Source organism: Callithrix jacchus, chromosome 1 (assembly GCF_049354715.1).
Source record: "Callithrix jacchus isolate 240 chromosome 1, calJac240_pri, whole genome shotgun sequence".
NCBI classification, from domain to species: Eukaryota; Metazoa; Chordata; class Mammalia; order Primates; family Cebidae; genus Callithrix; species Callithrix jacchus.
In genome coordinates, this window is record NC_133502.1 from 120,839,214 (window position 1) to 120,860,991 (window position 21,778).

At 41.0% G+C, this 21,778-nt stretch overlaps 2 protein-coding genes across 42 annotated transcripts in view; one reads left to right on the forward strand and one right to left on the reverse strand.

Annotated features, from left to right (window-relative positions):
- NFIB (nuclear factor I B) overlaps positions 1 to 21,778 on the reverse strand; it is a 448,899-nt gene that overhangs the window by 220,774 nt on the left and 206,347 nt on the right. For 13 of the 35 annotated variants that reach the window (XM_035305892.3, XM_002742936.7, XM_008997053.5 and 10 more), the window contains exons 1-2: positions 14,739 to 15,830; positions 8,249 to 8,780 (exon numbers count right to left, since the gene is read on the reverse strand). In XM_035305892.3, coding sequence (XP_035161783.1) covers positions 8,249 to 8,780; positions 14,739 to 14,768 — 562 coding nt within the window. In that variant the 5' untranslated portion in view covers positions 14,769 to 15,830. Of the gene's footprint in view, positions 1 to 8,248; positions 8,781 to 9,176; positions 9,289 to 14,738; positions 15,831 to 16,387; positions 16,559 to 21,778 lie in introns of those variants that run through there. The other 22 variants (XM_035305809.3, XM_035305802.3, XM_035305795.3 and 19 more) reach the window with 4 other exon arrangements.
- LOC144582151 (uncharacterized) overlaps positions 18,332 to 21,778 on the forward strand; it is a 71,106-nt gene continuing 67,659 nt past the window's right edge. For all 7 annotated transcript variants that reach the window (XR_013534236.1, XR_013534240.1, XR_013534244.1 and 4 more), the window contains exon 1: positions 18,332 to 18,588. The gene's annotated coding sequence lies outside the window, so the exon portion shown is untranslated. The remainder of the gene's footprint in view (positions 18,589 to 21,778) is intronic.

The following is a 21,778-nucleotide window of genomic DNA, read 5'->3' on the forward strand; positions in this document are numbered from 1 at the left end:
GGTCAAACAGCTTGCAGCCATTTCATGACCCAAACAAGTCAAGGTCAAGGGATTCAGGTAGCAACTTAGCCAGGGCATAAGTTACAGCACAAATGAATTGTTTTAACACATCAGCTTTGGTCAATTAAACCTAACAAGGCAAGTTGCATCACGTAGCAGGGTTCCTGACACCAAGGCCAGAAGCTGAGACCGACCTCATAAAACAAGGCTTTTAACATAGCATAGCAAATTTAAGGTAATCCAACCAGAAACTGCAGATGTCAGAATAATAAAATACAAGTTGTCCTATGAAGGTACATTTTCTACACTTTAGAATTCACTAATAGAGGGGTATAGATTTCATATTGGCATATTCATGTTATTAGCATAGGCATAAATATAATCCCCTACTCACATGAATTACAGAATACACCCTACCTCAAATAACTTTTTTCTTCATATCTGTGCTCATGATTAGATTTTTGTCCCAAGCTCTACCATTCCCTGTTAGCACAATATATTTCCTCCATGTATTTTTTTCAAAATGAGTATGAAAAATCAGGTTTTTTTTAAAAAAAGTTCATCTTCATTCAGCATGAGAATATATATGCATCCCTTAATATTAATGGATGCTTGTCAAATGCCTTTATGTAGTTTTATGAGACAGGTATTTCAAAATTCAATGAACATTATTTATTAAGTTGACTATTTTGAGAAATAGACTATTTTGAATGGAGTTGAAGCTAACTAAAATTTTAAAACTGCATGTATTTAGCATGAAATAATTCTTTTCTGAAAGGCAGTTCTTATTTTATTTTGCACTTGCTTAAACAAATTCCATTTTCAACTGGTTTGTGCTTCATCAATAACTTACTGCATGTTCTGAACTGCCTTAAAATAGGATTCTGAAAATACACAACCTCCAGGCAACTTTTGATAGTAAAATTACTTCATCCATCACCCATATTTTTAATTATATAGTCCTTGTTCAGAGTTCTTTAATTTGTCAGTGATTCATCAATGCTGTCCTGTTTAAGCTATCATCATAAACAGAATATGTGTATCTAAGTGTTTTATTATAAACAATATATTTATGCATGTAATCATCTGCTTTCCCATTTTAGAACAATTAAATTTTGAGGATTTTTTTTATATGTGTGGCTTTCAATTCAGCCTCAAGGACTTTCCACCTCATTGGTTAGCCATTTCTTCCAATTTTCTGAATAATATAACAACCAAAAAGCCCAACCATTCAAGTCCCATTAGTCTCACATCCTGTAACGTTCAATCTATTACAAGCTAATCCCACAGACTCACTCCTTACTACACGCACTTAGTTTTCACAAGTTCTCTGCAGTTTGATGATTTATTCTCTATGCCAAATTCTAACAACTGCATTCAGTTAAATTAACTGCATCACATAATTAGAGTTCAAGGTCCTAAGAAGTTACTTTAAAATGAGACGACATACCACGTTGCCACAGAAAAGTGAGCATGATCAGAAAGAAGCGTCTCTTCTTGCTATGCTTGGCACTGAGGCATGCGGCCGTAGTAACTCAAGCTTCCGATCGCACAACCACTAGTCCTTGAGATTTCTAAAATTATTCCTCCTTCACAAGGATAGAGGGAAAAAGGCTGGAAAACTCCCTTTGAACATTATGTTGGCTAATCATTTGCTCCACCATAGCATATACATAGGAAAACCCCTTAAGTGTTGAAAGTTCTACTTCCATCAACTTCAAACTGGGAAATGCTATTCTTTCATAAACTAAAGAGAAACGTTTACCCAGAAGCAAGTGTCAGAGCCAGGGATCGCCTTCGTCCATCATTTTCAGGTATTTAATAATTGACCATTTTAATGAGTGTTTCAGATGCTCTTTGCACTCTTTGCAAACTTGAGCTTCAAACAAAGCAATAACTATTTCTTTGATTATAAGTCCATTATTATATAAATCACCATGATAATAGAAAGGAAAACTAACTTATCTCAATTTTTAAGAATTCCTGAGAATTCTGACATAACCTCCCGTTAGGTCCCACTCTTTTCAGGTGCTAAAATTCTAACTGGCCAGCAGGGATGGCAAGAGTGCTAGTGAACAGTTTTATACAGCCCACCAGTCTGGTTTTTTAATCTGGCCAAATGAAAGCTTGTGAGGAGAAAAACTTTACTAAATTGGATATCTTGAACTGTTGTTTCAAGTTATAAGTGCCAAATTCAAAAGGAAAAAGTTAATGAAGGATTACAACTCTAAATTCCTTATGACAGCTTCCTCCTAAGTTCCAAATTTAGGGAAAAACAAGTAAATGAAGAATCCTACCAAATATACTACAGATCTTTATCTTTGGAAGTGCTTCTTATGTACCACTTTAGAAAACAGAAACTTTAAAGAACTAAAGCTGTGGCAATAGGGTGACCTCTCCAAATGGCTCTCCAGCTCTAAGTCCCTAGGCACAGACACTATAACTGTGCTTATCAGGAAGGCATCCTTCAGGAGACCTGACCATCACTCCTGTCACCGCAATGCACAGTCTCCTCCAATTACCATTACTCATGAACAATGCACATTATTTTAGTTCTTGCAAATATGGAGTTATTTGGAATTATTTTAGCACATAAGAGACATTGTGCACTAAATTTGTAAATCCAAATGCATAATCTAGTTAAATATTTTTCATTACAAAATTTGTAGTTCTGGGTATACAGGATGTGGGGGAAGAATGCCTAATGCTGTCAGTAGGATATTTTACCAACCTTTGCTGCCTCCAGAAAGTAGGGTAATATATATTTTAAAATATTTGAATATCAGAATTGATATAACAAATAAGTGTTCCATCCCTCCCTCCCTCCCTCTCCCCCTTCCCTTTGAAAAATGAGATCATATTAACAGCAATGCAAGAGCTTAGTTTGCCATATCGGAACACAGATGCCAAGCTTCCCCAGCTGGCAACTGGGGCCTCAGAGTTTAACTCTTAAATTGTCTGCTAAAGCTATCTTGTGGCAGGGACCTCATGGCATAGAGGGTGAACTTCTGGTCAGAGACTGTGTTTTCTTCTTATCAGTGAAAAAATTGCTAAGTATCTTATCTCACAATATATGTTCCCACAAAGTTCTCATTAAGCCTAGGAGCAAGATGTGCCAATAAGAGCCCTTCTTTATCTAGTAAATTGTGTATGAGCCAGAATGCAAACAAATGTGCACTAGAGTTCACAAGTTCAGTCAAGGACAAGTTGCTAGATGGGAAAACTTAGCAGGGCTCCCCTAAATCAAATATGCATACCAAGTATTTCTCCTACACACAAACTTTTATGCTCCCAGAGCATTTCACAATGCAGACACACCAAATCATCCTAGAGAGCAGACTCATTTTAATCAATTACGAAAGCTTATTTTTTCCCAGAATGGGAAATACCTGCAAATGAAGTGAAATCTATTAAAATGTTAAAATACACTGCCAACTTGGAAACAATTATCTACTTAAGCTTTTCATAAAGAAATAATTGCTACCCAAAAGGATTCTGAAATTCAGTAACTGTAGGAAGAAAATAATTCTTAGTATTTGTTTCCTCACTAATGATATGTGACAACCAGGAAGGCTTCTATTTCAAAAGCAATAATAATGATTACAACTTCCTCTGTAAACAAGTCACATTTTTCACAACTTAAAATGTACTTCAATTATTATAACATTTAACAATAAAGCAACAAAAGTGGCCATCCAACAAGCGATCATAATTTTAAGGGTTCAACAAGGCTAAAGGAAACTAGTCCTTTTTCGGATAGCAATGAGGTTTCTGGGCTCTCCTTAACACTCCAAAACATGTTTAATAAAGAGTACAGAGTGCGTCTGAAAATCAGTTAGGCTGACTCATTTTAAACTCTAATCTGTTATATACATGACAACAGTTACTATCTCTTGAGATCTTTAAATGTCTTGGTGTGTTGTGACCTCTCTCTTCAAAACTCTTTCCTGCCTCACAAAAAGGCCAATCCCACCCCAATCCCCCCACTCCCACCACCACCACCACCCCCTTCCTTTTTTCCCCTTCAGACAGGACACAGTCTGGCAACTCAAGGCCCCCCATAGACCAGACTTCCTTCTGTGCAGCCCTTTGGGTAGAACTGCTAATCCTTCTTATTAATTAACGAGATAACAGTGGTTAACTGAAAAGCAATATTAATGCTAACTATCTAGGAAACTTTAACCAAAATTATTTTAGCCTTTTGACTGATTTTTCCAGTGTACAGAATTATGCACTGAGAATTTTGTAACATTGTGATGCAGAATTGAGAAATTCCAGAATGGCTGATTTACATCAGACCTTAACACATAGGTCTCTTCTTTAAAGTTGTCTCTCTCTCTTTTTAAACATGTATTCTGTTATACATTTCTAACTAGAGAGGAAAAACTAGGGCCTCTCAAATATTACTATAAAATTTGCAAGAGTGGAAAGTGAAGGAACTAGAAATTGTATAAGAAATAAACAATGATGTGACTGAGAGCAACAGTCAGTCATAATGAATGCATTACATATCATTATGTTAGGTTTGTCTTCCACACACTTGTCGTAGTACACTCTGCATCCTATAGGACACTTATATCCAAGGAAGGTGTGCTGTGCAAGGCTTGCCTGGTTTTTGTTTGGTTTTATTTTGCTTTGCTTTCATGAATGCAAATAACAAAGACAATATGGGGAATAGGTACCACCTGCCCAAGAATCATTGGACATCTTTAATATCTTTGGGAAAATTGATATCATTTAGAGCTATTTTTCCTTAAATCTGTCACAATTTTTTCTGGCAAAACCTAAAAAAAGGAAGAGTTTTATATTAGCTAAGGTTTGCTGCAGCAAACAAGCAAGCAGCTTTCATTCAGGGATTGTCAAAAACTTTCCAGTGTGCCCACTGCAATGCGGATGCCAACCAACGAATCAAAGGCATTCAGCAACCAGACAAAGAGGGTCTGATGCCAACCTCGGTGCCACTGGCAACCATTATTGGCATCAAACACAGTGTCTGCCTTTTTTTTCCCCCTCGCCTGGCACTTCACAAACAAAATGGCGGTTCTTGTAGCAACGAAACAGCCGAAGCGCAGCCCTCTGAGTCAATAACATCAAATGATTTTTATGGATTTAAACGCAGTTACTCCCAAATGATGTGTACATTTTAGGTGAAGTGCAGGGGAACATTTAATTTTATAAACAACTATATTGAACATTACCCTTTGCTAGTATAAGGAAATAGCAAAATGGACTGAACTGCGGTCAACCAGACTATATGCATAGAAGCCGAATAACAAAGAGATTTAGCTTTAAAGAAAATACTGCCTTGTGGCCATGTGATGCAAAAGTCTAATGAACTATATATCAAAATATGATTTCAAAAAGCATAAATTTTTCCCCAAACCATATCAGATGCAGATGTAACACTACAGCTTGTGTCAAAGCTCTAGTAACTCTTTCTACATTTCAGAAAGATGAGGCTGCTGGGCATGAAGAAGGAAAAAAAGTGTGGGTTGAACCAAAAGAGAAAGAGGTAAAAAGAAATGCATAGGAAGTTGGTCAACAATGAAACTTTACTATATGTTGGTCTTTATTTCATCTTCCAGAAGAGATGCAGTATGTGATCTTGTATAAATAACCAAGAGGACTATTGACATTTCTAGATCTGGAAATTGTCAATATATTGTAACATCACTCCACACTGCAATGCGGATGCCAACTAACAAATCACAGGCATCCTGAGCTAAACAAAGAGGGTCTGATGCCAATCCTGGTGCCAGTGGCAACCATCTTTGGCATTCTCTGTTCTTTCTCATGTTTTTCTCCCAGTCAGTTAGAAGTGGGGAGAAAGAAAAAGGGGGAAACGTAATTTTGTTGCTCTTTCTGTTACAAACATTACATTTCTCTTTTCTGATTTTTCTTTCATATTTTCCTTTATACTTCTTTACCTGATTTATAAAACACACTTAGGTGGATTATCATGTACTTAGAAGAGAAATAAAAAGTCATGACTCTCAAGCTGCAGCCCTCTGCCTAGAGAATTATCTTTTAAAATCCACCTTCTTTAATCAATTGTACTACAAAACCTACACTTGACAAAGAAATTAACCTACACTTGACAAAGAATTAACCTACACTTGACAAAGAAAAATATATAAATTTTGAAAAAGGAAAGACACGAAAGCATCCTGACAAGAGTTTTTCAAAAGAAGAACCAACAGATGATAAGAGAAGATGATGCACTGGCAGGTAGCAGAGGATACAAGTTAGATGAACAAGATAAAATAATGTAAAGTTCTCAGAACAGAGATCGTTTCACCACCAACAACAAAATCAGTGTTTTATGCAAAAACATGGTTTCTAAGGGTTGCTTAAAACTTTATGATTATCATGACCAGTGGTGCAACATGGAAGGCATTTATGTATTTTTTTTCTTCTTTCAATCTATCTTTATGAATCTTTATCGTCAGTTCATGAAAACTAAGAGTTAGCTGCCTGCCCCAGGAGTAAATGTGCATGTGGGCAGGTGCACCTCAAAACCTAGCCTTCTAGCAACTTAAAAAGTGAGCAGTAAGGAAGTGCTTGCAAATCTTCTCTCTCTGCACTAAAAAGTTACATGATCCACTTTTTGAAACTTTACTTTCTTGACTTTCACAACACAGTTATAACACATTTATAGTCGATCCAACACATATATACAGCCCACCTTAAAGTGTCACCTCCCTGACAGCTGTCAATCAAATTAAGTGTCATGTGTTAATGAGTTTTATTTAAGGACACATGGGACAAAAATATTATTTTCCCCAAACCATCATTATTTGGACTGTAATTCTTAAATGCATGGAAATATGAAATGCAATGTTTCATTTTTTCAAGAGAATGCAGTATTGCTAAATGTGCAATATCCAACACCATTATTTACAATCAGACTAAAAATCCTAAAATGACATTTAAGCATATCTCCAAAACTATATCAAGAAAATTAAGACAAAAAGCACATAATGGGTACCTAGATTTCAGAGTCAAAAAATTAATTTTGATTTTTTGAATGATAATAAAGTCATAGGAATTTATTAAGCCCCACATTTATATAACATCAGATAACCGTCTGTAACCTGGCTATCTGCAGGCCATTTTTCCTCCCACCAGGCCAAGTTTGGAAAATGCCCACCATCTGTGACATCTCAAACTTCAGTCTACTTTTGGTATGCTGCTTTGTAAAATGTTTTTTACTATGGACTGTTGCTAATGCAAGGACATCTATATCTTGATGCACTTATTTGAAGAAAATACATTCTCACCTACTTAAGGAAAATATATTAAGACAAATAAAAACAATAAACATATTTCATTAATTCAAGTATTCAGTAATAACATCATCTTTTTAAATTAATTATTTAGGCAACATCTATACCACTCTCCTTATCGGGTATTTTAAATAATAGGTATGGTATGAGGTTTCTGCATTCTTTTTGAGATTTATTTTAAACCAGTGTAACCAGTCCACTTTCTGTTTTTATTCTGTAAGGAGTGCTGTGACTTCCCTCCTCAGTAAGTTTTATGAATTTACATACAAGTAAACTAACATTAGTAAGTTTTCCCAAGTAACTCTGGGAAAATATTATAAATAATTTAAATAACTCAATTCTACTTAATCTACAGTGAATATTGCACAATCAAAAGTAGGTGTTGATAGCAATATGAAAATTAAGTAAATATAGGTCTAAGTAAGATATGCTTTTGATACTAACTTTTTAAAGCATTTTGTAATAGTAAATGTTAGTTCTATTTTCAGTGCTAAACACTAAATTCAAAAAACAAAGTCCTTCTACCTCATTAATTAAAAAGGTTAATACAAAAATTATTTAGGATGGTTTGACTATTCATAAAGTTACATTTTCAAATCAGGAAAAGATTACAAGACTAGGTGCAAAAATGTAGACTAGGAAGGAAAGTGAAGTGTAATGAACTATATTTGTTAGACTACCCTATGTCTTTGAAAAAGAATATCATTTTAAAGACACTTGAAAACGCATCTCTTTGTGGTCTTAAATATCCAAGCCTATCCAGGTATGAAAGCTCCGTGTCTATTTACATGGTTCGCACATGGCAGCGGATATGTGAGTGAAAGTGGACACCCCACTGTACCCAGAGAGGATGGAGGATATCTAGGGGCCTTGAGGACCATCTAACCCAAGCCAGATACTCTGTCTATGGCAATTTGTGGGCAGTGTTTGCCGTGCTAGAAAAAAGAACAATCTGTTCCTACCTTGCTCCTGCACGTAGTATGCCAAAAACAAATCAAGCTCCTTAACTGATACTGTGATATGATGTGGCTGGACACAAAGTGCTGGGTTTGTGCAATGTGGGGATTTCATGAGCCGCTCTCCATCGGTACTTTCCAAGGGGATGCCTTTGAACAGGATCACCATGACTAGATCCAGACGCCAGACTTTGTCTGCCTGTCGCAGGCAGTCGATTCTCCTAATCTTACCCTTCTGGTCGGGATTGGATAAGACACAGCACGGGTGCTTCTTGCCAGTCACGGTGAGCACAAAGTCCTCTCGATACTCCTGGCGGATATCTTTGCGCAGTTTGGCCAGGAGCCTGGATGCCCACTTCTGTTTGATTTCAGGCTTTTCACTGAGAAGCTCATCTTTGACTGCTCTTTCTTCATCCTTTGACATTCGCTTCTCATGCTTTTTAAAGTACTTGCGTTTTCGAGCCTGCAGGTTGAACCAAGTATAGGCAATTGCACGGACGTGTGGAAGAAGTGCCTCGATGAATGGGTGAAATTCATCCTGTGGAAGATGGGTGGGGGGGTGAGGAAAAGATGTGCATAGTCAGTTTAATTTTAAAAGCTCAAAAAATAAGAACACAATCCGTTTCCAATTCAGTACAAAAAGTTATGCATGAAAATCACATTCCTTTCTTATTTAAAATTATCAAAATAACAGGACAAGAAGAAAGTAAAGTATGCCCAGCTGTCCCCTTTCCACCAAAATTCACAGGTCAATTCTCCCTCCTATAAAGAAAATAAGGTTTATATTTTGTATTTACACTCTGGCCCCATCCCCCTTATTCCAACCCCAATGCCATGCATTCTACATTCTTTAAAATATATGCAACTAACTAAGGTGCTTGGCACCTAATATAATATTTCAATATTTGATTCAACAACTAACACTATGCAGTACCATTTTACAAACAACACAGTGAGATTTTTTTTTTAATTGAAGCAGAGCTGTTCAGAAGGCAGGAGCGATGCCACAGTTCATTTCTCTTCTCTGTGGCACAGAAACACAAAGCATATAGATGCTCAGTGTAATGCCACACAGTTCCCGCTTTTGGAGCATGCTCTCAGCAAGAGGCTGCTGGTGGCACAAAGAGCATGCGCCATTAAACTTGATCCATTTTCTTATCAAACGTCCAACATTCCAACACTGAAACAGCACCATTCCAAGAGTGGTAACTAGAGAAACCGGTATACAGTAAGGGAAAGTGGGCAAAGGACACAGCTCGTCGTATCAGTGTCCTGAACAGAAGGTTTCCATACTTTGAGCAGTGCATTCTCTCCCCACACTACCAACACCAGCTCCCAACACACACACACACACACACACACACACTTGCACTCTCATGCTATCTCACACACACTTGTGTTTTTTAATAGTTTTCAAACTTGAAAACAAAAATTATATAAATGTTCTTCCAGCAGCTTTCCGATAGAATATGAAGCCCTACAGAGTCTGTTAATTTGTTAACCGATCACATGAGTATGTCAATTATTCTAAACCTCTTAAAAATCAATCTGAGGTGAACAATGAAAAATGGCAACTTGGCACCAACTTTATATTCTTTGTGTCTCCGCATGCTATGGTAGGGTGACACCAGGAGTGCGCTGCTGATCAGTTACTGCTTTTGTGGCTTCTATACAATTCATTTGCCACGTAGATGAATTCTCAGACAGAACTGTGGGTGCATATACACATGTGCTTGTGAATTTGCAGGTACACAGATTATATAGTACCTGTCTTTTGAATTAAGTAGTTTACCTGAGGGCTCCTGCATTTTTCCTGCCTGTTTCATCCAGCCTTTTTTTTTTAAGCGAGGGGAGCAGTGAGGAATGGCAGATAATCTTTACCTACAGATATTTCAAGTTACTTCCCAGTGCAGTCACTTTCATTACTTCCTGATTTAGGTAAAACCTGTCTTATAAGCTTAGGCCTATTACTGTTCAAAGAGAAAGAGCTTAACGTCCTGTGCATGCACACTGTATGTATGCAATAAGCCAAGCTTGAAGCAAATGAGAACTTCCACCACCACTTTTCTGATCACATTGACTATATTGTTCAGCGCAACTACAAAATAACTCTCTCAGATTGTATCCCAAGTTAGAATTTACATACTCATGCTAATCACCCTGAACTATGAGAAATAAATTCTATTTAACCAGCAGACTGACTAATTCCATTAGGTAAATATGATGAAAGTACGACTAATGACTCTATAACAAAGAAGGTGTCAAAAAACATCGATTATAGATATGAATGCCTTTTTAAGAAGAAATTCAAAGTTTTAATGCTATACACTGCAACATGTACTTCAGATATGGAAAAAGTACATGTCCCATCCAATCAATAATGTAGTTATCAAGTGTTCTAACATTGCTATAAGTGTTCCTACACCAGAATAAGTATGAATCAAAATTTTATAACAATACAGAATGCTGATGATTACATCACAGCATGAGGCATAACCAAATGCCATAGAGGAAATCATTAAACCGATCAGTAGTTTCCAGCAGAGATTTGAACAATTCAGTTACTATGTGAGCACATTAAACTAGGCCATGGAAAGAGTTAAACCACAATCTGTTCTTTGTGTGGGAAGGCAGCCCTGCTCACAGCAACCACATCCCATGATAAGACCTCCCTATCTCCATACACTTTCTGATGCCATGCTTTTAGCTTTCACTGTAACTACAAAAACTTTGTTTATCCCCTTTAGGAATATATGCAAAAGGAAAGCCTGCTTAAGGAAATGTGGACTTAAATGTGCTTTGGTAACTCACTTCCTATAATCTCTTACTATGATTTATTGATATGACTAAAAAACACACATATACACACTCATAAACTAAAACCTTGAGAATGCAAAGAGCACATGAGGTACAGTGGGTGGGCTTTGTCTCGCTCACTTTACCCTTGCCATGCTTTTTAAAATGCAATATAATTTTACAAATATTAAGCCATGTGGTAACACGTAAATACTTACGTCCTTAAGTACTATGTTCAGTGACATTCCATTTTCTTATAAAGACATAAAACACAATTTTGATTAAATTTGTTTGAGTTTCAATATTTGACTATAAACATAATCTATCATGCAAGAAAGCTCAAAATTTTAATGAGTTATTTTAAACCAAATCCAAATTTGAAGGTTGAATCTGAAAATTCTTAGCAAATGCACACAAAACATAGTTTTTAAACATTCCTTTGAGTTTGCTGTCAATGCTGCCAAATATTGTTTTAAAACATGCTTTTTTTCATTGATAAATAGAAGCAGCAAACTTTCTCAGGCTGCCAATTTGCCTTATTGATATCGTTCAGGTTTTCACTGTCATGTGAATTCCTTTCAGGTGAAGCATTTATTTGACAAGGGGACATATCTTCCAAAAATGACTATAAGTTGAGGTTTGCTCTAAGTCACATATATTTCTGTATTAATATGCCTAAATGTCATCTCCCAAGTGTGACTGTTTCCTAATGATGAGCAGTAGCACTATATTCTTACAGATTATTAGTAACATGAATATGGAACATGGTAACTGCCCTGATACAAAAATATTTTTAAAAAGGTGATTAAGGTTTCCAAATATCCTAACTAGTAGTGGATCATTACAATAACATTAAGCAACTACAAAAGATTTTTTTTTAAAGTATAACATATAAAGAATTTAAAATCAAACAGCTGTATACAAAGGTAATAAGCAACTTTGCTCTTTCAGAATTTTTATTAAAATGTATTGGTGCTCAGTTCTCTTTTAAAACTTCCTTCAATTGAACTAAATTGACAAAGTAAATAACCAAGTTACAAATTTCAGATAAAAAAGTAAAGAGTGTTAATTTCAGTAGGCATATTTATTTTTCTTCCGTTTCCATGAAAGGGATGGATAATTAGACCAATATAGAGGTAGGAGAGTAAATACTAGGTGTTCTTGGAGCATTGCTATGTAACAATAAACCATGCCAAATTATGTACCTAAAGAACTTAAAAGGAATGAAAGAAAAATAGATGTAATGCCATCATGCCAATTGAAAGTTACATTATTAATAGTTTATGTTATTTTAAAACAAATATTAAATCATATATGATAGGGCTTAATTTTTCATTTATATCTGATTTTTACTGGTATATAAATATTGATTATTGATGTGCTGACTCTGTAGCATATCATTTTACTAAATATAACATTTACTGGTAAGTCCTTTTAAATTAAGATTTTTTTTCCCTAAAACCTAGATGCCTTATTACATAATTGAGATACTTTTAAAGCTTATAATAAATGAAGAATGATACTCTGTTTTGCAATTTACATGTCCTGAACCATGTTTTGCTACAGCTACTAGGCTCTTGTGATACATAACTATTGATCTAATACAAAAGTAACACTATTAATGCAGCCTCACTTTTATAACACCTACATTACCTGCAAAGTCACATGGAGCTTAGTGAAGTGAGAATTCTTAAGCTAAAATTCCTTCCCTGGTACAGGCCTTGTTTTTATACATAAGCCTAGATTTGTATTATTAAAATAGTAGAAAATATTCGTCATCACAAGTTATTGTTGGTAAGTATGTATCTTTGAATACTAATGTGATAGCTGAATGATTATGCTGTATATGCTCCCAACATTCCATATGTCTCAATGCCGCAATATTATTTTTAACTTACACAAATTAAGGTACAACTAGTGATTTTTCAATACATATTTGGAGGAAACTAAAAATGCAATGTAATTGCTAGCAATGTTTCTGAAAAGCTGACGCTAGAAATAGAAATACAGAGAAATGCACAATTATTCAGTCTTTTACAGGTGAGAATAAGTGATGCTATACTCTGTAAGTGAAAATCTTGCTTTGACTTGTTTTATTTGTTCACGGTGTAAAAATAATATCAAGTGAACATAGCTTATCAGAAAGAGAGAAAAATATACCCAGTTGATGGGTCATATTAATGGTAACTTTACCACTAAAGGCAATTCGTTATACTTGAAATAGCTTTATCATATTTATTGGCTATTATCATTCATGGCTTTTAAAATACAAATAGCTCAGCAACTCATTTTTACAGTTTTGTTAAAAGTGAATGTTTACTTGCTGAAAATAGCCATATCTAAGTTAATCATACTCAGATGCCAAACAAAATATAAACAATAAAAAATGTGTCAGCCAAAAAGCTACAGGACTGTATCCAATCACTGAATAAGCCTTATCATTGTTTTCATCTTCATTCACAATTTATGAATGCCTCAGTCCTTTTGAATCACAATGGCTTCTAATAGTCACACAATTGAAATCTTAATTATTTGTTCATTATAAAAATGCATCATCATGATATTAGATATTTTCAAAATTTGAACACACCCAAGACTGGCTGACACTTCTTTAACTGATTAGTTTTTATGTCAGTGTCAAAGAAAATGGTTATCAATTACCAAAGGTGACACATCTTCCTAAAAGCTTAAGTAAGCTGCCCTGTGCCTTTAGAGGTTGAAAATACTGCATCAAATAACAGTTCTGGGCTAAGATATTTTAGTTACTTTGTCAGCTGTTAGTTCCCTGGGCAGCAATGAAAACTGCCCTCAGGTAAATCTGTTCGTTCTCACCACTTTTCTATTTGACCATCTGGCTTAAAGTGATACAAATCGTGTTTTTAAAAAGTATAAAGCCAGTGTTTTATTTCGCAACATTATTCCTAAGGTCTTAGGACAATTCTCAAAGTAGGGGGAAAAAACGACCTTACTTTTCCAGCATTCCATAAAATGCCTTACGAGCTAGCTACGCCCAAATATCGTCAAACGAACAGGTTTCCACAAAATGAACACTTTCTAAAACTCCTAAACAATCACCAGGACCAACTAAAGACTGCCATTGTGGTGCGGTCACTGGAAACCCCAAAGTGCAGCGGGTCACTGTGTACCAGGGTTTCAGATCCCCAAATCAAGCAAAGGAATGGGTCCCCGGACCACAACCTCCGACTTGCTTCGTCGCCCGCCCACCGCCTGCAGCGGAGTCCAGCAGCGCCCACACAGACTCGTGCTACAGTCCCCTCGCCCAAGTTCACCGGCTGTTTTTAAAAGCTTAGTCTCCCTAAAGTCCTCCAAAACCCGAGTCCGCCTCGAGCTGGAAAGGGGGCTGCGGGAACCTTGGCTGGGATGCCGCAACGGGCACTTGGGGGGCCGCACGGGGCCTCGCACTTACGAGTCCCGGCCCTGCCCACCCCCGGCGGCCTTGCCCGGCCCAGCGCCCGCTCTCCATGCCCAGGGCGCGGGGCTGGGCGCTCGCGGTGGCCGTGGGCTAGGGGCCGCTCTCCGGCTCCCACGCCACCCCGCGACGCCTGCTCCAACTCTGAGCCACTTCTCCAAGGGACGGGGATGTGCTGAGGTTAACTCAAGCCGTTAATTGTCAGCAACAAAACAAAACAAAGGCATTTCGGGCCGAGAGAAAGCTCGAGAAAGCGACCGAGACATGTACCTGAGTGAGACAGATGGGAGAATACATCATGACTTCGCCTTAAAACGCACTTTCCCGGAGATGCCCACGAAAATCTTCGAGAAGCAAGAATTTCATCTATTCATTTTACAGTCATCTGAGCCCGCGATGCGATCAATCAGGACGGGGCTCTGCGCTGGATCACCGCAACTTCACAACAAACCCAGTCCTCCTTAAATAGCCAAAGATTCAAGTTCACTCCGCGTGCTAGATTTCCCGGGGTGAAATCCAATCTACACTTTTAACCCTCTTGCAGTCCGAGCGCGCTGGCCGTGCTTGCCGAGGCCACCGCCGCCACCGGTGTTGGCTGCTTTTCGCCTGGGTTTGGGGATTTGTTTTCTGTTTTGCAGTTGTTGTTGTTGTTGGGGGTTCGGGGGTGCACGAAGGTTCGGCGTGAGTTGGATTGGGGTGATGGTTGATGGTGAAATGCTTTTTCAAAAAAGGCGGGGAGGGGGGCGCAGGAGGGCGGGCGGGCGGGAGGGAGAGCGGGGAGAATGTGTCACCGCGCTGGGAAAGTTCAAGGTTACAGCCCCAAGCACTGCGGCAGGATCCCCGAGTGGTGATCGCTGGCGAAACTTTGCCGCGAGCCGACCATGTGTGTGCGCGAGGGGCAGCGCGAGCGAGTGCGCGCGGGTGGCGGGGCGCGCGCGGGAGAGGGCAGGGGTGGGGTGGGGAAGAAGGGAGAGGCCGGGGTGAGGGAGGGGGCGCGAGCGCTGATCTCCCAGGCGGAAGAGGTTCGCGGCGCGTGGTCCCCGGCTGCAGCCGCCGCCGCCCGCCCCGGGTCTTCGGCGCCCGGCCGCCCACCCGCCCGCCTCGCCCCGCGTCTGACCCGGCCGAGCGTAGAGGCTGCTGTTGCCGCCGCTGCCCAGAGCCCAGGGGGATCGAAATGATATCCTGAAAAATTCCAAACGATAAATCCCGCTCTCCCGCTCGGCTCCAAACTCCTCTCTTTTCTGCTCTGGGCTTTTTTTTTTTTTTTTCCCTCCCTCTCTTGCTTTCTTTCGTTGCAAAACTTGGAAGTTGAAAAATTCACCGGTTCCACCCTCTGGACCCCGCTCGAGCTCTCTCCAAATCAGACTTAAGGATTGTTTTATTATTTAATTACACAATCATCGCTTTACTCCTCCTCCTGCAAACGCGCATTCCTTTTGCACCAGCCTCTCCACACCCCCCGCCCCCCACCTTCCTCCTCCTCCTTCTCCTTCTCCTTCTCTCCCCCCACCTCTCCCTCATTTGTTAAAGGTATCCTACCGGTGCCACAGAACCATGACTTTTTTTTTTTTCCAAAATAGCTCTTCTCTTCTTTCCGCTGCCCTCCCCACACCAGCACACACAAACACACCCCCGAAAACCCGCCCTGGAAGAGGTATTTCGGTGCTCGCTGTGGACTCTTTAAGCCGCGGGAACATCCGAGTGGGAGAAGCACTGAACCGGTCTGAGCCCGAGAAAGGAACAAGCGGAAAATTCCCTCACACCCAGGCCGCCCCCGGGCCGGGGCTGGGGTGCAGACACTCGCACCCGGGGCGGGCGCTGTCCGCGGAGCGCGAGGCTGCAGGGAGGAGGGGAAGGCCAAGCAGGCGGGGGGCCTGAGCGAACTTGGGCTGAAGTAGTTGGGGAGCCCCGGCACGGACCTGGGGGACTTGGCGCCCAGCCCCCGATGGCCTCGCCGGGAGCCCGAGTTCGCGGGTAGGGAGAGGGTAAGGGGTCCTCCGAGGTCTCCCCACCGCGGGCCCGCGCCAGGAGCAGTCGCGGCGCGCGGCGCTTCGCTTCGGTTTGCCGCCCTCCGCGGGGGTGCCCAGTGCACGTGGCCTCACTCGGAGCGGGAGGACCGGACCGAGCAGCCGCCGCCTCCTGCTCCCTCCTCCTCCCCGCGCCCGGCTCCGCTTTCCTCCTCCTGCAGCCCCTCTGGCTGGCTCCCAATCCCCACCCCCCGGGGCCCGGGGCGCCGGCGGAAAGCGTCTCCCTACCCGCCCGGGTGCAGGCGGGGCGAGGCCGCGGCGCGCCCGGGGCTGCGGAGCCGGCAGGCAAGGGACGCGCGCGCGGTGGCGCGCGCGCGCGCGGGTTGCGTGTGCCGCTGCAGCCCTCCAGAGGCGGCCCGCCCGGAGCCGCTCGGCGCCCGCGCCCGCTCCCCACCGTGGCGCTGCCCCGCCCCCACCCCGCCGCCGGTGCAGGCTCCGAGTGAATGAACTTGATTCGGTGTTGAGGGAAGCGGTTCGCCTTGCACCCTTTCTACAACCCCCCACACCCATACTGCCCCCCAAATCCGGTTTTCTGCTTGGGGTGGGTGGGGAAGACGTGGAAGCAAAGGACGCCCAGACAATGGAGAGAGGAAAAGTGAGCGCCTGGGGCTCTGCGTCTACCTAACCAGGGGCTGCCCCCGGGTCTAGGGCTGCGGGGTCCTCCCGGGCCCATCCCCAGGGTGGGGCCGCCCCGCTTCCACCGGTACTGCTGGGGAGTTTCAAGGCTCGCCCCCGATTCGCCAGTCCCCGTTCCACCGCTGCCCAGCTCTTGATTTGTCCCCTCAACTATCGCCCCTCTCAGTCCCTCCCGCTTTTGCCCACCTTCCCCTCTTCCCTCCCCCAGCGGACCTGGAGGAACCAGTGACTTTTTCCTTCACCTAGTGGGAGTTATCCACATCAAGCATTTCACAACGACACATCAAGAAAAGTAGGCAGGTTCAAGTCAACCATGAAATGGTCACTTTTTAACCCCGTCCTGTCCTCATTAGGGAAATGCTCAAACACAGTCAGTTTTCAAAGAGCGCTCTTAATGAGGCAAGCTTGCCAAGTTTACCAGCTGCAGCCCCCGCAAACCCAGAGCCCAAAGAAGAAAGGCGCTGGCGGGCGGGGAGTTGAGGAGGCTGGGGAGGTGGGCTGCTGGGGTTGGAGAGACAGGTAAAGTCGGGGAAATCGCGCGGACCCCCGCGAGTTAACCCCTTCGGCCACACGCCCTGGGAGCGGCCTCCCTGCGGCCCCCGCCCCTGCCCCGGCAAATCCTCGCGTTAGCGTTCTGACAACGTTAATTTCCTTTGTGCGGGTCATTTCTTCTTTTTGAAAAGCTGTGATAAAGTTGACAGTCTTTATGGATGAAAGAAATGAGGTGACAGTCAGGGTTAATCCAAGTAAATACTCATATCTCTCAGAAATTTTAGGCAACCTCATCGTAGATTAAAACACACACACACACACAAAAACCACCGCAGCGAAAGCATCACTTTGTACTGCACATTATACTGCATCCCTTTTCTCACCCTCACCAGATTCTGAGGGGAGGGGGCGGGGACGCTCTACTGATAATACCAGCTTTAACTACTGGAGTTTCCCTTTGAACAAATATTCAATTTAACTGGAGTTAATTTACCATAAAAGACATTCCCCTTGGCAGGAATGCACTCATGTCCTTGAACACACCTCTTTGAAAGCCGGGACTCTCATAGAAGCCTTTATTTCGGGGTCTCTTTAAAAATCGAGCGCCCATCTCTCCTTCTCTCCCTCCCTCCCTTCTTCCCTCCCTCCTCACACCACCCCCAGTGAAATCCTGGCACCCAGAGAGCGCTCCTTTCAGCCTTAGAGCCCAGAACCAGCCGTTGTCCCCTAGCAAAAAGAGGCCCAGTGCTGAGCCCTGGGCTATAGTCTCCCGACATCGCTACCCCTCCTCCCTTTATAGTTTCCCTTCCCAACAGAAACCATTTCCTTCTTCCACCAAAACTAGGTTGCATCCAAAAGTTTTTCACAAGCTTAAAAAAGAAAAACGAAAAATTGACAAGCATTATACAGAAGAGCCCACAAACGCTGCAGCAGCTCCAGGGGTGAAGAAGCAGCGTCAGACCCAGGTAAGACCCCAGAGAAGTGAAGATGTCTGGGGCCTCCCAGGCCCATCACTTAGGGGTTCAAATCTCTTTCAAGTCCCCCACGTTTGAGGGTGCTTATGGCTGGTTGCACTTTGATGACCATGAAGGATGCTTGATAGTTTTTGGGTTTGATTTGTTTCCCAGAAAAAGGAAAATGAGATAGGAGTAATGGTGAGGCAAGGAAAACCAAAAAGGAGTGAAGAGTGAGCCAAAGACTTCCTGAAAGGGAAGGTCTACAGGGGTGCTCAATTTCTGTGGCTTTGACTATCTTTTCAGGCCTTGCAGCCATGGTGGAGAATGGCTGACACCCCCCAAAACACTGTTTCTTGTCAGCCAGTGCCAAGGTCATTGCAGGCCTTCCCAGGAAGAGCTCTAGGGAGTCCTTTGGAATGAGGGGCTGGTGGATTTCGGTGCATGGGATGCCTAGCTTCACTTAGCACAACACTTGTCCAACACCTTTGGTTTGAAAATCTCAATCTTTTAAATCCCAGGTAGAAGGAGGAACTGAGAAAGTGCATGCATTGTATTCACTTTCCCTTTTTTCCAGCACGTCAGTGTCATGGTATTGAGCGGTTTTAAAATACCTCTGAAAAGCTTCTGATAATATCAAAATGGGCCAGACACTTCTTAAACTTTGGTACTTACCACTCCTAAATTCTTCATCTCTCCCTCCCACACTGAATGTGTAAAAGCACTGGTGTGACAGGCCACTTTCATTTACCCCGAAACCTGGCTGATGAGGTAGAAAGAAGTGAATGATTCTCTTGGCAACAGGAAATTCTGATATTTCAGTATTCCTAAAGATCTCCTCCCTAGATCACCTATTCCTTGCTACCTTACAGGGAAAAATAAGTTTTCTTTCTAACAGAAAGTTTATTGATTTCTAAATACAATGCCAGTGCTTCACTTCACTGGATTTTTCAAAACCCAGTTGTATATTTGAAATAAGCAATGCTACCATATTTGAGTCTTTCACTACAGATGTCCAGACAGGAGCCTGACATCTCAAAAGTATCTAATATTGTTTTTCTATTAACCTTTTCCTTTCTAAAGAAACTGCAGCGACAGGTCGCAAATCCTGGGCAGTTTCATGAAAGATTTCTTGGAGGTTAACAAAGCTGTCATTTCCAATACACCAGATGACTTTTTTTTTTTTTTTTTTTTTTTAGCTCTTGCATGTGATTTGCAAGAAGGTTCACCAATTCCACATGCCCTGGCTGCATTGCCAATATCAATATTTAAAAACTAAATACAAAAGAGACAGATGACCTCCTGACCCCAGAAAGCAGGCCTGCAAAACTGCAAGTATCTACTGCACCATGCCCAGGGATCTTTCCTTCTTCCAAATGAACCACAAAATCACACCTGTGTAGTCTGGAAAACACAAATTTATATCCACAAGGAGGAACACCAAAAATCCACTCATAAATGCATATATAAACAACCAACAAGTATTGAAAGTGCCTGCACTTGATGAGAATTGCAAAATCATACCCAGCTCTTAAACTAGTACTGAGTACTACTACTACTGTCTACTACTCTTAAACAAAAATCATACCCAGCCCTTAAACTACAACTGTCAAATTAGTGTAGTAATGTTTCCCCCACCAGAGAATTCACAACTGGTTAGTTTCCCCACCCCCATTGCTAGCCCTTCGCCTTTCACTGAAATGAATAAATAACCTTGGACCTCTTTCCCCTCCTCTGGGAGCTGTTTGGTCTCCCCTGAGGACAAAAGTAAATGAGAAAAATGACACTATTAATAATGTCGCTGCTGAAATGCCTGTACTATACCATTTAAAAAAAAATCGTCCCACTAAGCGTGTCTACATTTCGAGCATATTTACAATCTATAATATAGCTCTGATCTCAACACCAACTCGGCCAGTTTACTCCATTAAGATTAGCCGGTTTTTACTTCTCCACAAAGATGAGGCCAGCTCATCAAAAGAGATTCCCTACTTTGAAGACACTTGCTCCACAGATTACAAAGTCAGCAGTCACCCCATAACTTTTGCGTGATGTATTTTAAACTTTGAAAATAGAGGTAATAGTTGCCTTGCTTCATCCACAATGTTACAAAGGTTGCATATACTCTCTCACACAGTTTCTCTTGTTTGCTGATATTGAGAGAGTTGCAGTTACTGCTGTTTTTCAAAATAGCTAACCTATAAAGCAAAACTATAAGATCATTTTATTTCTACATGTAAACTGGCTTCTGTTACCCATATATACATGCTTTGTAACATATGAAAACAGACAGGTTTTTAAGACAGGTATAGAAAGCTTTGTCCAAAATGGCTAAGTAGTCTTTACATTCTGTATTAAGTATAAAAAGTGCATGACAGAGCAACTCAAACTTTCTGCACCTCTTTCTCTCATTTCTTCTTTGAAAACTGCATAACAATGAATAAAAACAGAATTTCAAAATCAAAACAATACATAACAGAATTGTGCATTTTAATTGTCAGATTAAAATTTAAGAAACAATTACATAATTACAAAGAAAACACAAACAATTGGGCCTAAACAAAATATATGCGCAGCAAACTTTATCTCTGAATGTATCTGAAATTTTAACTACACAAGCCAATAAGTTTCAAAGCAATAATATTGTCAAATTGTGTAATGTCAAAAAGTCCAAAAACAAAGATACAGATGTTAATGGCATCACATTCACTCAGAATTATGCTGCTGTTCAGTCTAACCATATTAAAATTAAATGGATGCCCATGTCTGCTAAAGAATAAAAATTTATTTGGGACCTCAAACAATGAAACTGTCACCATTTATTGTATGGAGCACTTAGCTAATCAATTTACTATTAAAATAGCTTTCAACAATACTTGGCTTTCAAATTCATCAGGGCCAGTAAAAACGTTTTCCCAGTGCACAAGAATGCAGTCCCAACCACCGACGATAATTACCGTTCTAATAATTTTATTGCCCAAGTACTTTTTCCTGTGCTCCTCATCACTTAGGCAGGAATCTGTAGTATATTGTATCACTGAGTTGGAGTGCTTGACCTTTGCCCACATATGATTTAATAGGGACTTTTCAGCACTAGAGCTTTCTCCATCTCTCATACCATTAAATGAAAGCATCAAACCTCAAATGCAAAACTGGAAACCACAACGTTTTGTGTTTCACAAACTCTTTGCAGTTTTTACTT